Source organism: Gastrolobium bilobum, unplaced genomic scaffold (genome assembly GCF_033153095.1).
Source record: "Gastrolobium bilobum isolate Gb01-03AN ecotype WA unplaced genomic scaffold, APGP_CSIRO_Gbil_v1 utg45102, whole genome shotgun sequence".
Classification (NCBI taxonomy): Eukaryota; Viridiplantae; Streptophyta; class Magnoliopsida; order Fabales; family Fabaceae; genus Gastrolobium; species Gastrolobium bilobum.
Genome location: NW_026895135.1, coordinates 67,934 through 84,583, shown reverse-complemented (window position 1 = coordinate 84,583; position 16,650 = coordinate 67,934). Strand labels below are relative to the sequence as shown.

Sequence of the window (16,650 nt, the reverse complement as noted above, 5' to 3'; positions counted from 1 at the left end):
AATGTTTGGGCATCAGCCGTGTGATCCTGAAAGCCCTAATGTTTCTTACGTAAAACTTGATGGACCTTATTTTTTGCACTATAAATAAATATTGTCGGCAAATCAGCTGAATTTTATTCTTCGAACCTCTTGAGTCCTTTATTTATTTGCAGTCGTTGTTGGCAATTGATTGTGGTAGCTGCTTCAATCAATAATAATATCAACAACGGAATTAAACACATATCTGTTTTGAAGATATGCATTAACGGCTGATTTAATAATAATATCAACAACCGAATTAAAAAAAACCCACGGAGAGATACGTCAATTTCTATTTCTTTTAAAGCCCATATCTGTTTAAAGGGAAATGTTCAATGCATTTCATAGTTCTATCTTTTATCGTTTTATTTTATTTTTTTGCTTTTTCAGATCCATAATGTCATAATGATACCGTTATGGAAAAGAAGAAAATATAAGACCTATTCTGTTCAAGAAAATATTTTCTATTTCTATTTTCTCTTTTCACTGATAATCATAAAAACATCACATTTTTTATTTTGTTTTTTGTTTTTAAAGATTTATACACGAAATGATAAAAACAAAAAATTCTCTTCCCTTCCTAGCTCCCCTGAAAAAAAAGGAACACCTTGCTTCGGCACACGATTCGGAAATGACCATTTCTTGTACAAATCTTTAAAAATATGTGCAAGTCTATAAAACCACGAAACAAAATGGAATTTTTGTACTCGTTAATAAATAAAAATTAAAGAACAAAAAATATATTCTTAAACTAATCACCTTGTAATAATTTCGCTAAACCTCCTAATTTCAACTTTGGGCAGCGTTTCAGAAGGGTCCAATTCCGGGCAAATTGCAACAATTTCATGTGCATCACTTACACATATACATTAGAAAAGGGATTGATTTGAACATATGCATCTCTATTTAAGTTATATAACATGCGTTTTTTTGGGAATATTTCAATCCACAGTGAACCAACTTTGATTTGAGGTCCCCTCTCTTATTTACATGCTTATGACTTTAAGGTTACAAGATTTTCACAGATAACTAATACTTGCTAAAAAAAAAACAAGGTTTTCATATTTTTATATTTGTCTACGTGACTTAAAGAAATGTTCCTGCACATATATTTAAGAGGTAGGTTCACATGATTTTTTTTCTTTTTTCTCGTTCCACTTTTTCTCTCCTCTTGAATATGTGTGTAGGAACATTTTTTTAGGTATGTAACATGACCAATAGAAAACCCAAAAAACAATGCTTGGTGGTTTATTTTTGTTAGTATTTGCTTTCAGTATTCATACAAATAGTCACTTCAAATCAAGTAGAAGGGACAACAGAGAGTTCTAAGCGACCTGTCCATTCTTCACCTGGCTTCAAGGTGATTGGTTTTTCAATTGCTGCACCATCAACGCAGAGCATCTGCTTGTACTCTTCATCCCCTAAATCCACCACCGACTTGGATTTTTTCTCCCAAGGATTCCAAACAACTATGCAATATACCAAAGTTGATATGGATGTTTAGTTTTAGTGTTATGTTGTTTTGTGTAACGAAATAACAGAAGCCTACAAATGGTGTTTGATTTTGGTGTGCAAGTGTTTCCTATACAAGAACCTTACCAACATCCGGAAGTCCTTCCTTTCGTATCACAAATGTTCGCTTCCTTTCATGATCTAGAACAGCCACCACATTGCAAGAATCAAGATAGACCCGATCCACCTAAAACATGGGGAAAATAAGATCTTAGCAAATTGAACTTAAATGAAAACATCATCGGTGGCGTCACCTCTGATTCAAATGTCAAAGCATCTCCTTGTTCTGTGAAACGTTCCTTCTGGCATAGGTTGTCGAGGTAGTCAAGAGTTTCCAACCCTTCTACCCTCACTTCACTGTCAATAACCAACAAGGGTTATGCTTAGTCAAATATAGCAACCCATTAAAATTTAAATATTACCATGAGGTCATATTCATGAAAAATTTAGTCTTTTAGGTGAACAGACTGATTCCTTGAAACAAAAGTCCATGTTTTCTTGCAACTGTTGGCATAGCATACGGACCTGATGTCAGAGATGGAGAAATAAGTATGATACGCAAAGGAGAAACTGAAAGGCTTGCTATTGATATTCCTGATGCGAGATATCATAGTTAGATTGCCATCTGCTGCCAAAGAGATCCTTAGGCGAAACTCGAAGCTGAATACAATAATTTAGAACAGTATATAGAATGTTATCGTTCAGCAATTTCAAGAAGCATGAGATATATATATATATATATGTGCTATATTCATGAAGTTGAAGACAATACGTTACAAGGTTAGATGCAATGTGAAGAGATTATAATTTTTTTCTTTGGCCTATGGTTTGCTTTTGTAGGCCAGGCATGTCAGGAACTGAGCTATCTACATGCTTTGGGGGTTTGTACATTCATAGCAACAATTCATTTGTCTTTAGATGTAATTCACATATAGAGATTGGGACCAAAACAGAACGGGTTTTCAAACACTTTGTCCTTTTATAGTTATATATACTCCCAATTGATCTCAGTTATTCTCAGCCCCCTAAATTCAGAAGTAAAATGCTGGTTCTGATGTTAGTAAACAATAGAGGATTAAATGCTAATTAAGCCCGTACCTATGAGCCCATATCTTCATATCATCTTCGGATGGTTTGAGCAACAAGTCAATATAGACTTTTCCATTGGAATCACTGGAAAGTGGTGGAGGATTTTGATCAATGACCCATATCTTGTTCCTGGCAAATCCATGTTGCTCTAGTGATCCACGGTTTCCAAACTGGAAAAATTACGAGAACCCCACTTGTTATCTATCCACATATATATATATATATATATATATATATATATATATGTAACTTAGTATTAGATAGTATTAAATAAAATAAAATAAAAATTATACCTGGGGAAAACAGATTGGAATTCCTCCTCGTACTGGTTTGGGAGGATTAAAGACTGCCTGAATGGATAGAAAGAAATGTCATAAACAAAAATTTTACAAACTCAATTCAAGATTAATTAATAATTGTTAAGAAATAAGAGACAAAAAAAAAACCTCATTTACCTTATTACTAGTGAACAATAACTCCTCACCACGTTCTGTTTTCCACGAAAGAACTTGTCCACCATGCAAGCTAACCTGGAGAGGTGTCATGCATGTTAGCATCAAGAAACTAGGAATTTTGCTCTCAATCAAAGGGGTAGGATGAGGAAAAGAGTTAAAATAATCTGACCCTTGCTGAAGCTCCTCTAAAGTTTCGAAGAACGACTTGGTCTATTCCATTCCTGTCCTTGGTAACTTCAATAGCTGCTCGGTTATCACTTTCTGCACCAGAATTATTCATCTCCAAAATCCACACTGAGGATATCAATTCAAGAAACAACAAACGGTATCTTTGGCTGTCCCTCGCTTTCTAAGTTATGGATATCAAAACTGATTTCACGGACGTTAAGAAAACCAACTTTGACGTGACAGAATTGGTTCAGCAGTCACGGAAGCAGTTGAAATATCATGGGCTTCCTATGACAACAAACCAAGTTTTTCCGTGAAGATTAACCCAAAACATCAACTTCCTCCAACTACCTTAAACAAAGGTCCAGAAAGAAGGATTGTAATTGTTGTCAGGATTTTGTCCAATCGCTTGCCTTCTTTCTTTCAAATAAACAAGACCATCTTTTATACAGGAGAAGAAGGGGTGTAACCAAATCCCATTCAAGTAATACCAATCCAAAACAAAAGATAGAAACGAGTAATAAATTTTCGGCACCACCAGTTCCAAACCGCTATCCTTAATTATAGTTCAGTTATCACAGAGAAACAAAAACTGAAACCCGACATATAAAGGGGAAAACGCCAGGGTGGAAAGTCAATACTTTTTTGGAGTTGGGGGTTAGCAATAGCATGCCCCTTGTCATGTTTAATAAAGGACGGGTTTTGAAGAATTAATGAAATGGAAAAGGTCATATTTTTAAGGGTTCATAAACATAATCCTCGGACCAAATCTATGATATTATTAGGCTTACAAACATTTTATAAGCGAAAAGATTATTGGTTAAAAACTCAACGAAGCAAGGGCAGTATGGTCTATATAGATGTGTTGAAGTTGAACTTCGTTGAAGGGTTTTCAAATTTCAACGTCTGCTGTGGACTCTAATAGGAAGATATGATTCTGCAATACCAGAATTAACGACCGACCCACTTACGTGACAAATCAGACTATGCCCTCTCAAACCCCCCAAAGAGATTAGACTGAGCCTTGTTCAAACCTTAAAATGAGTTGCCGTGTAGTACGAGGGAAAGTTGGTGGATTGTGGAACATGCAAGTCAGATCTTAATGCTGAGAGGGAGAATAGATAATTCGCAATCTTTTATCCAAAAAAAAAAGAAAGATAATTCGCAAACTGTCATACAATAAAAAGGGCAAAACATGGGATAGCGACAGGAACCTTGGTTTTGTTGGATCTAAAGACGAAATGAATTCATTTTTCAGTTTGTGAAAATTACATTACACACGAAAAGAGATGAAAGTTGGAAACTTGTACTCATCATAAAGTGGGCGTGAGAGTTTGAAAGAAAAAAGCTAAAGGGAAAATGGAATACCTTATCCTTTTGAGAATTGTCGGTGTACTTTGCTTGGTCAACGTGAATGAATATTCGGAAAAGAAAAATGAGTAAAGGATATACAAAAAAAAATAAACAAATCAACTTATGAATATGATTGCTCGCAGCAAGACCCATTAACAAATCATAAACCAGAAATTTGAGAGTGCAGATAGTCCAGCAGCGCCGGCCATTTTAGAGAAAAATGATGTATTGTTAATTATTCTAACTAAAATATAATATCACTTTGAAATTTAAGATGTTTGCTTACTTTTATAATATTTGATAATATTAGAAGCAAAATTGAGGTTCAGACCTCATAATAGAATTTATATCCTTGACGCCAAGTTGGTTTCAATTAGAAACTGGAGATTAACTTTTGAAATTTTTTTATTTCTCGCCCTGGAGTGTAAGAAGAACTGTCCGTCAGATACGTAAAGGAAGTGTCCTCTAAAATAGCTTTTAAAGGAAATTCCCAGAAGTTGCGTCTAACAACTTATCATTAACCAGAATACTTCCAGTTGATGTACCGGGAAAAAAAAGTTTGTCATGAGAATTTACGAAGAACCTCTCATACCAAAATCCGTAGCAGAGATAAGTATTATGTGTGTATGATAGAGAGAAAAAGTAAAATGAACCCATATTGAATTTGTGTACAGGACATAAATTTTATTAGGGGGTGTTTGGTACGCGAGATTTTGAGGGATTTTCGGGAAAGTGAATTTTTTTAAATTTTAAATTTTCAGATATTATCGTAAACTGAATACAAAAATCATATTTAAAAATTTCTCCGGTACCAAACGCCCCCTTAAGATAAGAATAATAAATCTCGTTAAATAATAATTATTTCCTACTTTAACAAATACTTCAAATCGCGAAAACATATTCCTTTCCATAATCAAAGGCAAGGAATAAGCCCACCAAATATCCGTAAAATGCTTCAGCTAAAAAAATCCCGTTTGGATGTAATGCAGGCAACAAGGTAGTTGAAGAGAGTAATCGAAACCCACTCCACCCATAACATTTGCCACAGAACAGGGAAGAAGGAAAATAGTATGAGAAATGATACTCGCATGTAACTAAAATGTGGCTGAACTGGGTGTCGGTTTTTTTATTTTTAATATTTTTAAAAACAGAAAATGAACATAAAAACAACTAACGCATAACCTAGGGGTCGCTACTCCAGTTACATCTTGCTGCAGAATATGCATCCAGCCGGTGGGTTTCGAAATTTTACACCTATTTTTTTAATATTAAAAATGTATATAAAAAGTGATAGATGTAACTGAATTTTCATGAAGTAATATTGCATGTATATAAAGCGTTAAACAAGTTCGCTAATATCATTGCTCAATTAATACCTAAAGCCATATATCATATAAGAATAAAATAAAATAATCTATTTCTTAAATTTTCTTGAAAATATATAAAATAACTATGTAGAGGAACGTGTCAGTGCTTTTAATTGAAATGTTCCGTGCGATTCAAATAAAAAATTGAACTAAGCAAAAGGGGCATGAATGCATCGTACTTTATGCAGCATAGATTGCCATTTCGAATCTAAGAATGACCAACCTACAATCATGAGTGAATTCAACATGGACATCAAAACTCCGATAATAAAAATGTTTTCTTTAATAAAATTACCATAAGAATATATTTCATTTATCCCATGGAGTAAAAATGATAGGCGAAGCTATTTATATTACATAATTAAATGGAGAAGAATCAGTTTCTCAAAATCAAACAAGCATGATGCCCATTTCTCAATAACTTTGAACAATCCTGAGGAGCATGTTTGTAAGAATTTATTGTCACAGAGCTCCTAACAGCCAGCTCCCCGCCTTCAAGTGGCAGAATCAACTTCTGGTTGAAAATTATCAGAATGGAAAATCACCTGAAGCAAAAATGATGACGAACGAAGTAACAGGATTCTGTTTGCTATACATCCTTCCTATGTCACTCAAAATGTCAGTGGCAAGTCGTCATACTGCTGCACATATTGCCCCTGAAAGATGGAACCATGGAAATTGCTAAATCCATCACCTTTTTTGTGCGCGTGTATTCTAAATCTTCTTTGCTAAGAAAGCGAAAGAAAATTGATACTCTATTCGTAATACTTTGACCCAATCCAGCCGAATCATCAGTTAACCAATATAAAGCCTAATCAAGATTAATATTACCTCATAACAGTAAAGATAATACACATTCAATATGATTTGTTTAATTACGATCTTGTTAGCCTTATCTTCTTTAATCTGAATTTATTACAAATTATCTTATTTAAATGTCCAATTGCAGTGGCAGTGCTATTTAACCTCAATAAAACCAACTAAAACTTTGATTTAAGTAGTTCTAGTTTTTTTAGGTACAATAATAACAGAGGTTTAAACCTATGAGTCTAATACCTCCTGCAAACTACCTAGATCGCCCACCATTAACCCACGAGTAATGGCTTAAGTAGTTGGTCAGTTGTGTTTTACACGTCATAGCACTGTAATGATTCCCAAAAAAAAGAAAAAAAGTGATAATCTAGGGGTTATTTCTGTTTACAGCTCAACTTGGCCAATGTGTGTAATATTGATATGATTATTCATAAGCCAAACTATTCCGGGTATGACCCCTGATCCCGTTAGAAGAGCCTAAGGCTAGATAAGGCTTCCTGCTTAGAGAGAACTTTACTAGCCAGGGCTCCAGCCTGTCAGCTCAGGTCGTGTGTCTATCCACGATCTTCTCCCTTATTCTGGCACCCATGATCACCATCTGGGAGTAACTGTTCTAGGGCCACTAACATCACATAACCGCTCTTAGGGTCTGCATAAATATGTGAACAGTACCCATGGGGAGGACACTTCACATTCATCGCATTCTACAACACTTTTATGCCCTAGAGCTCTCACAATTCCCAAAATTCACACACTCAGCCCTTATCAGTGTTACCATTGGACCTTGGCTTGAGGTACTGGACCTTCCATTGCCAGTTATCTCTTCAATTAGCTCCGTAAATATAATTACTAGCTTCCACGCTAGACATTGGTGTTCACCTCTAATCACAAACCATAATTGTTGAATGGATAAGGTCCTAACTCCAAACCATATAAATTGCAAGCATGAATATGTGACAGAAAGGGTAGAAAGAAAGAGACCTGAGTCCCAGGAGGTGCAGCAAAACTTCCTTTCATCAATGTGCATCACATCAATCCCAATAAACCATGATCCAGTGCTTACGTCATCATGTGCATATGTACGAAGAATAAATCTGCAAAGCAAACATTTCATTTGGATACGGCATTCTGATATAATTATTACAACCATTTTTAACACACCAGTAAAAGAAAAGGAAAACCATACCTGTTTATTGAAATAAACTGAGCCAATGCTTTTGAAATGACATAGACCTCGTCCGAAGCATGTCGAAAGTATCTATACCAAACAAGCATGAATATCAATGTCAACAAAGCAAGACCAGGAAGAGAGAGAGGGAGCGAGAAACAATTTCTGGATCTAGCACCATGATTTAGACAAAGTAATTTTATATTCATGAAAACAAAATAAAAAATAATCCAATTTATAAGGGGCAAATGACATTGAAGTGTTGTTTGATACTTATGTACATCATCATCAGTGGAAATTTTCATTCCTTAGCTTTTATACAGCAATATTTATACCCAAGCCTTCCACAGACCGGTTCAATTATCATCATTGGTTAAAATTCTACGGTTGTATAAGCTCATCAAGAAATTCATATCATGGGAATGAAACATCTTTTGATAAGGTATCTGTAAATTGGGTAAATTTTTCTGAAAAATGGCTTTAAAAGTGATAGCATCATACAAACTTGTGCTAAATTAAAAACAAATTAGAAATTTTTCTCAAATCAAGCAATATCTCAGGTAATATCCTAGAAAGGAGAATCTTAGCTTTGGTATCAATATTCTACCATCACAAAAATAAAATGAACAATTAAGTCTGTATTACTCACGATTTTCCATCGCCAAATTTCCACCAGTCGGGCTCATACCATTTATGTGTCCTGCAAGATTCAGACAAAATGAGAAAAAAGAAGAATTCTAATACCATAATAAACTATTCTTATAGCCCAATGAAACATTTTGATAAGACTCACGGTTCAGAGAAAACTTCGCCTGATTTCATACAACCAATATAAACACGGGGCTTATCCAAATGAGAAGTTAGTACTCCTCCAAGGGCATCTGTAGAAGAAATTAAGTCATACAACCAGTGATACAGCAAAGAACCATCAAGTTCCAGTAAACATTACAGAAGCAAACAAAATAATGTTCAGAAAATTACAAGTAAAGCCTATACACCATAACCTTCATTGCAAATTAAAATACTTCTGAAATTGGTTCATCTAAACGTCATTTAGCCAGTTGGATCACAAGAGTATAGATTTCATTTTTCCAGTCACCTCTAAACACCTGACTGAAATTAGAAGAAACTCTGGGTCAACAGTGTTTATGACGGTGGATTTTCCGTTGTCATCTTGCTGGCCACGTGGGCCACCAGCCTGCATCGGCAAGGACCGAGGGTTGAATCAGAGTAAGATCGATGTGGTTTTTGGGCAGGTAAACTTAGACAAAAAATTCTGTACTCAGGCTATTATTTATAACTTGAAGCCGGGAAAGAACTTGATCCAACAAATGGTATAAAAGCTAAGATCACATCTTTGGTTCCTCAAGAAGGAAAAAGAACTAAGGAGGTAGGTGTGAGGTGTGGGATTGATGTGGTGCTTAATAAGGGCTGGACTTCTGCTGTTTCCTGTGGCAACAAAATATCTTCGCCGTAAGTGGGCCTTTCCTAGTATTTTATTGCTAACTATAGTTATGATTTACTCTATTGACCTGTCTATTCATCAAATCCATGAAAGTTTTATATATCAATATGTATGGTCTTGGACTATAAATGCCGATCTTTCTTTAGAGTTTGGATACTTCATTGATTCACTTACTTCTATTATGACAATATTAATCACTATTGTAGGTATTCTGGTTCTTATTTACAATGATAATTATATGTCTCATGATCAAGGATATTTGAGATTTTTTGCTTTTATGGGTTAAACTTAAGGAGAAAAAGTTATGCCTTGGCTGGCAGCTATATCTTTTAGTCCAATGATAAGTGCTGAATGCAAGACATCTAAGTTGACAAATTCAATCTAGTTCAGCTATAAAACAAGAGATCTCTGCATCCTCCTTGATTTGGAAAGGCACCTCATTTCAAAAGCAGCACTGTTGGTATTAAAACAGTTTATCAATTAAACAACCAGAAATGTAATCTGTTAAACTACTCAATCTTCTCTTTTACCTCCTGTCCCCGTGAGTACCTCAAAGTCAGATATAATTTTATCCTACAAGTGGTGTCACTTTCTAGATTCTGAAACACTCGTAAGAATCTTTCGGAGAAAATGGTCCATCTAAAGCTGCATGTGAACAATGACAATGTTGTATAACAAATCTTAATAGTCCACTGAATCAACCACTAGAACTGGAAAAGTACTCATGGCATTTGAATTCAGAAAGCAAAGGACTCTTTTTTTAAGTTTCAAGTCCTACCACAGCTAATCTTATCACCACTTAATCCAATTGGCAGTTGATCAATGCCATCACTTCTGAACTTAACAATTTTCTGGGAATTCAATAAATTTTTATGTAACTTTTGAGGAGGGGTATGTCAAGAAACTCCAGCTCATCAGCATATTACCCTGCCAGTACCAATAATTTCCCTTGTTTGTTTTTCGTGATTGGTATGTTCTTCAATCCCTCTGAAGTTATACGGCAAACTGTGGAACATTACATATGATTTCTTCTAATTCTAACAAACTTTTTGGCTTGCAGAAATAAACCTTGTGTGTGTGTGTCTATCACTAGAGAAGCATTATATTTTTCATCTCCAGACAGAATTAAGGACCACATACCAAGATTAACGTAGACATCATCATTGACCTTAGCATAAAATTCAGCATCCCAGTTATCAACTGCATAAACGAAGAATGATTTTATCTTTTTTGCTTTCTCTTCAGGTGCCTCGACATGATTATCCTGCAGAGTAAATAATTTGCTTATATTAAATTATATGTATACAACTTAAAGCCATGCATCCAAATATCAACCAGGAGTCCATCACCACATCAAGCTCAATAGTCCAGAGAGAAGGGGTAAGAACAAACGTTGGCCAAAACGCAACAAGTCAAAAACGCCAAAAAATTCTGAGTTTACCAAAAAAGAAGTTTGAAGCCATATTTCTATGACACCAAGACTTTTTTACAATGCAAAGTATATTTAATGCATGTATCAGGCCTGCACATTCAATCAAAGTCCATATTCACATGGGAAAAGTTATTATATCTGTACTTCTCATCAAATATTTTTTACATGAAACTATCAGTATAAAAGTCAACATACAAGAATGATGAAGTCATTGGTCTGACTGCTTTCTGTTTCAATTTCTTTGTCCAAACTGTCTCCATGATTTGCACTGCATAGAAGGAAATGCCAGTTGAATTAAAAAAGTAAAAAGCCAATCAATTGTTAAATTGAATTTGAACCACCAAAACTATACCTTCTTCCTATTACAAATCGCACAATGATGCCTTTCTGATCAGCCAGTTTTTTCATAGTTGTACCTGCAATTAGGGCATCAATGAGTTCCTTTTTTTGGATACAAGTGGGAATTGAACACATAACCTAATACAACCTACCCAAACCCCTCACCACTAGACAATTCCTAACGGCTTGGCATCAATGAGTTCTGATTCTGATAAGCCTTCTACATTCTACAGCAAAAATTTAAAAGACTAAAACACAGAAGCTATATTATATTATTGTGGAGAATTTCAAAGAACGAATTATTAACGTAATTGTTTGAACATATAACTGATGATGTTAACATTTATAAACCAAAATAAATTATAAAACCACAGAAATAGGTAACAATCTGAGAAGTAATCAACACCTAGCTGTCAAAACTTCTGAGTTGTGACGTCACAAGGAATAAATCCAAAGCCCAGTTATTGGTCATGTTTCATTCAGATACAATGTTGGAAACGATAAAACTGAAGAAAGCAAAAAAATAAAAAATAACGGAAAACCTGATAATCATTATTATTCAGTAGTAGCTCAGAATCACAGTAAGCAGAAACCAAACTACAATTTCAAGCCTACGTTGTGCACATAGCAGACGTTCCACTGAATAAAAATAAGAAGGCTAAAACGCAGTGGTCTTGCTAAAGGAAACCAAACCAATGAAAAATTTACCTGTTGGCATCCATGCCTTACGGATTGCATCTCGGTTCTTTCTTCGGCCAAAGGTTGTCATTACTCCCATAACTGAAAGTACCTTCTTTTTAGGATGCTTCCCATCATTTCCTGACAAGTGCTTTGGAACAAAACCTTCTTGTCTAGCTGTAGCTAGTTCCATCTCTAGGGCGGATAACTTCTTTTGTTGTTCCCTGAAAATAAGGTAATGTTACCAATTGCCTCGAGTAAAGGTCATTCTCAGCCAAATTTGAATTCAGCAACCAAAAATTACTTAGGTTAGGCTACAACTACAAGAAAATTACCTGCAGGCTATAATTTTCAGTGTATCATCAACAGATACGGCAGAATGACCCTGAAATCGGATGAACTATACTGCCTCATTGATATCCTATGACGATAGCTAAAAATTAAAAATAAACACAACAGCAATTGCACTCACGCACAAACGAAGCAATGTACAGTTAACAATAACAGAAAATACCTGTGTCAAATCACACATATGCAATGTATGACATGACTATTTCAATGAAGAAAACCAACATCATACCTGATCAGTTCTTTTTTCAAGCTCTTCAATTAAATATACCCTACTTTCCGCGTCCTGCCATAGCCTGCGCGTGACACAACATAAGAAAAACTCGAAACGTAATCCAAAATTGAAGTTCAAATGATAGATTATGAAGAAGAAGAGAATTTGAGAAGAGAATAACTAACCGGCCGGCAACGTAAATAGTTGCCATGGTAGCAACCATGGCGAACATGAGAACTGAAACTCGAGATCCAAAAGTGTGACCAGATAGCCGGCTTTGCGATCCCCGGCTACGCATTTCTTCTTCGAGAAAGTGTCAGAAAATTCTCATCCAAGTGTCTATCGGCGACTGATATTCCACTGTTTTTCAGATCCGGGAAGATAGAGAGTTCTACGGAGCTGTGGATTATAGTGTGGATTGGGGGGAAAAGAGAGAGGATTAAGTCGATGTTTAAGAAACGATTATAGCTGTTTTGATGGGTCTTGATGTTTCGAGTTTGAATTATGAAGACGACGTTATAACCGTTTTTTCAAGGTTTATGTATCTGCTTTTTCGGTTTCAAGTTTCAAACAAAGGTATCTGAAAGCTGAGATGAAGAACCGCTTTCAGATGCATATAAATGAAAACGGTGCCTGTAGGCTATAGCGAGGGAAAAAGAATACAAGCAAAACGGAAAAAAAGAAAAAGAAGAAGAAGCAGGATAATAAACACAGTTTTGTTGCACAGAAACAAGAAAAGCTATTATAATGATTAAATAATTTAAAATGGATTTTAATTTTGATAGGAATATTTGTTATAATGCAATGTATTTTTAAAGTATTAATTTATGAGAAAAATGTGTGTCAATTTAAACGATAGATGTTGTATACTTTCACTCTCATAAAGAGGTAGAATCCACACTTTTAAAACTTTTCTCATTCATTTTTCCTCCCATGATTTATTTCTCTCTCTCACTCAAAATGACATAATTTTGTATCCTTTAAAATTATGCATATTTTTCCCTTAATTTATACTTACATTAATATTGAATTTCAAATTTGAATTAAATACAAAATTAATCAAAAAAAGAAAGAAAGAAAGAGCACGATAATGATTCCGTTGTTTAAGTAATTTTTTTAGGAAAAACATTAAATGAAAGAATAGTTTTAATAATACAACTTATTTTTTTATCTAAAAAGAGAGGTGTATTTAATAAATAATGTATATCTTTTTTTGGTAAATAATAAATAATGTATATTTAATATTATTATTTGGATGCTAAAATTAAAAAATATATTATTTGGATGCTAAAACTAAATATATTATTTGTATGCTAAAATTAAAAAAATACTATTCATTTATGAAATTACTAGTAGTGGTGGTGATGGTAGGGCAGAGATAGCGACAATGACAATGATATAGGTGGTGGTTGGGTGGTAGTGAAGTGGTGGAAGTGACCATAATATGGTGATACTGATGGTGGTGGCAGCTAGGGGTGAAATTGGGCCGGGCTGACCTGTAGGGGCCTACAGTTCGGCCTACGTCAGGCCAGACCTGACCTAGTATATTTTGTAAAATAGGCCGGGCTTGGGCTTTTAAAAAGCTTGTATAATAAAAAGGCCGTAGACTCACTTTCACAAGGCCTGGCCTATAAGCCTACAGGCCAGCCTATATTGTACTATTTAGTTTAGATAAAATAAAATAGAATAAGTATGACTTGAAGAAAAATAAAAGATATAAATTTAATCAGTTGCAATTATTTATAACTTAATTATATTCGATTATATTTTAATAGAAATCTGACTTTTTTTTCTTATGTAGGAGGAACCAACATCTCATCATGTTAGATTGTGTATATGAATAAATTAAAAGATTTTTGAGAGATATTATACTTACTATAAGCATCTTGATGTGTTTGTTGGATTCATGTAGTTATTTTAATTTACATTGTATGAATTTATTTGTTAGATTTGATGACATATATATTATTTAGTTTGAGCATTTTGCTTTTGAAATTGACTTAAATGCAGATTGTATGAGTTTTGTTGTGATTCATGATTCTGTTCGGACGTTGAAATTATGATTTTTGGTTTAACAACAAAATTTGAGTATTTTGTAAAGTTGATTCATGATTTTGCTTGGAAGTTAAAAATTAGCAGGCTAAGGGTGCGCATGACAACCTTCCCGGAATCAATTCTTTTTTAATTTCTGTTCCCGGGAATAGAAATGGATAGGAAACTCGTTTGGTAAAATCGGTTTATTTTTTTGTTCCCGGGATGAACCGGTTTAATTTTTGTGCTGGGGAACAGAAAAAAGAATCAAAAAATTTCTACTTTTTTGTTCCCGGGCTCAAAATGAGAAACACTTATCACTCTCAATCACTCTCCACCTCTACCATCATCACCACCATCACCATAATCCCGACACGACTGTCGCCACCATCGTTGCCGCCGCCATCGTACCACTAGTGCCGCCGTCACCACCCCTCACCACCACGATGTCACCGCCACTATTACCACCACCTCCACCCATCACTACCACCATGCCACCACCACCACAACTACCATCGCCGCCACCGCCACCACCACTATCACCGCCATCAACCGCCACCACCATCATCGCAACCATTGCTGTCATCGCCACCATTGCCATCACACGCCAGTGCCACCTCCCACATCGCCATCACTACCACCACCACGACGCCACCACTACCATCACCACCACTGTCACCAACCACCACTACCGTCTTCACCACCATCGCCGCCCTCGCCGCCACCAATCACCACCACCATCGTCACAGTCATTACCGTCATCACCACCACCATCGCCACCATTACACCAACGCCACCACTACCATCACCAAGCCATCGCCACCATCACCACCACCATTGTCACCTACAACCACTGCCGCAGCCACTGCCACCACCACCACCATGATGCCTTCACAACCACCACCACTATGTGACTGCTACCATTGTTGCCGCCACCAACCACCATACCCACCACCATTGTCGCTGCCACTGCCGTCACCTCCACCACCACCATCCCCACCACTACCATCGCCGCTGCCACCATTATCACCGCCATCGTCGCAGCCACTGCCGTCACAACCACCACCACTATCTTCACCACGTCACTGCCACCACCACTACCGTGCCGCCGCCGCCGCCACAACCACCACAACCACACCATATAGAAAGGAAAGAGTTGATCCGAAATTTTTTTATATTTAATAAGAATTATTTTTTATTATATTATTTGTTGTGTTATCAAACACAATTCTCATTCTCGGAATAAAAATGGAACATGTTATCAAACACATTTTTTTTCTCAGAAACTGTTCCAAGGCACAGAAATAGAAAAGAATTGTTTCTTTTCAGAAACAGTGCTCGGAAATAGAATGGTTGTCATGCACACCCTAACAGACTAGGCCAGACCATTTGTTTTTTTATAAACGGGTCAAGTCAGACTAACAGTTAGACTCGTATTACGCTTGGGCCAGGCCAAATTGATTTTTTTGACGTAAGCTTGAGCTTTTTAGGACACAATTTGGCCCAGCCCAGCCCATTTTCACCTCTAGTGATAGCGGCAGCAGAAAGGACGACAAAGGTGAGTTTGTTTGGTGTTGGGGTTATTGAGGTGGTGCAGATGGCAACCATGACGATGATAATGATGATGGGGTGTGGCAACGGCAAGGTGAGTTAGGGGTTAGGACAAATTTGAATTTAAAAAAAAAAAATTTGACTTTTGACTTTTTTTATTAAAACAGTTAGAAATTTTCGCTTAGAATAAAAATAAGGGTCTGTTTGATTCTTATCTGTGTTTTTTTTTTTTTTTTGAAGTTACCCAACCCTAATTATCTCTTTGAGACGAGTTGGCTCCCTCCGGTATCCCCACGAGCTTCGACTCTTTGAGTCGGCTACGGGACTAATCCGGAGTGCGGGGGAACAGTGATGGCTAAAGGTTCAGCCCCCTCCCCAAGAATGAATTCAGCGGGAATCGAACACATATCCAACCCACTAACTCAGCGCCAAGTTACCAACTGAGCTGCACCCATTGGGTTTATCTGTGTTTTCTTTTAATTATTTTGTAGAATAATTAATGAAATATGTGTATTTTTTTGTATTGAAAGTTAAAAATTAAATCACAAAAAAAAAAAATCAGATATATTTTCTAAATTTGATTCAAAAAAAAAATTATAATTTTTAGAACTATTTTTTAAAACGACCTTATCAAACAATTTTTTTATTT

At 35.8% G+C, this 16,650-nt stretch overlaps 2 protein-coding genes across 4 annotated transcripts; both read right to left on the bottom strand.

Moving 5' to 3' along the window:
• Nucleotides 1–1,238: 1,238 nt before the first annotated feature.
• Nucleotides 1,239–3,744, bottom strand: LOC133289507 (putative glucose-6-phosphate 1-epimerase). 3 transcript variants are annotated; one of them, XM_061487584.1, is made up of 8 exons: nt 3,244–3,744; nt 3,075–3,149; nt 2,913–2,969; nt 2,629–2,789; nt 2,056–2,124; nt 1,785–1,887; nt 1,618–1,717; nt 1,239–1,487 (listed from the first exon to the last, which is right to left on the bottom strand). In XM_061487584.1, the coding sequence occupies exons 1-8, from the start codon at nt 3,352–3,354 to the stop codon at nt 1,318–1,320; spliced, it is 846 nt and encodes a 281-aa protein (XP_061343568.1). In that variant the 5' UTR covers nt 3,355–3,744; the 3' UTR covers nt 1,239–1,317. The 3 variants fall into 3 exon arrangements, with proteins under 3 accessions (XP_061343568.1, XP_061343495.1, XP_061343625.1); XM_061487511.1 differs by having other exon boundaries at nt 2,056–2,190; nt 3,244–3,741; XM_061487641.1 differs by having other exon boundaries at nt 2,056–2,190; nt 2,629–2,748; nt 3,244–3,381.
• Nucleotides 3,745–6,247: 2,503 nt separating this feature from the next.
• LOC133290476 (hydroxyproline O-galactosyltransferase HPGT1-like) lies at nt 6,248–12,904 on the bottom strand. The gene is made up of 12 exons (XM_061488590.1): nt 12,605–12,904; nt 12,438–12,501; nt 12,193–12,242; nt 11,888–12,081; nt 11,193–11,256; nt 11,036–11,108; nt 10,549–10,672; nt 8,737–8,824; nt 8,593–8,643; nt 7,962–8,033; nt 7,757–7,869; nt 6,248–6,618 (listed from the first exon to the last, which is right to left on the bottom strand). The coding sequence occupies exons 1-12, from the start codon at nt 12,715–12,717 to the stop codon at nt 6,596–6,598; spliced, it is 1,029 nt and encodes a 342-aa protein (XP_061344574.1). The 5' UTR covers nt 12,718–12,904; the 3' UTR covers nt 6,248–6,595.
• Nucleotides 12,905–16,650: the final 3,746 nt, after the last annotated feature.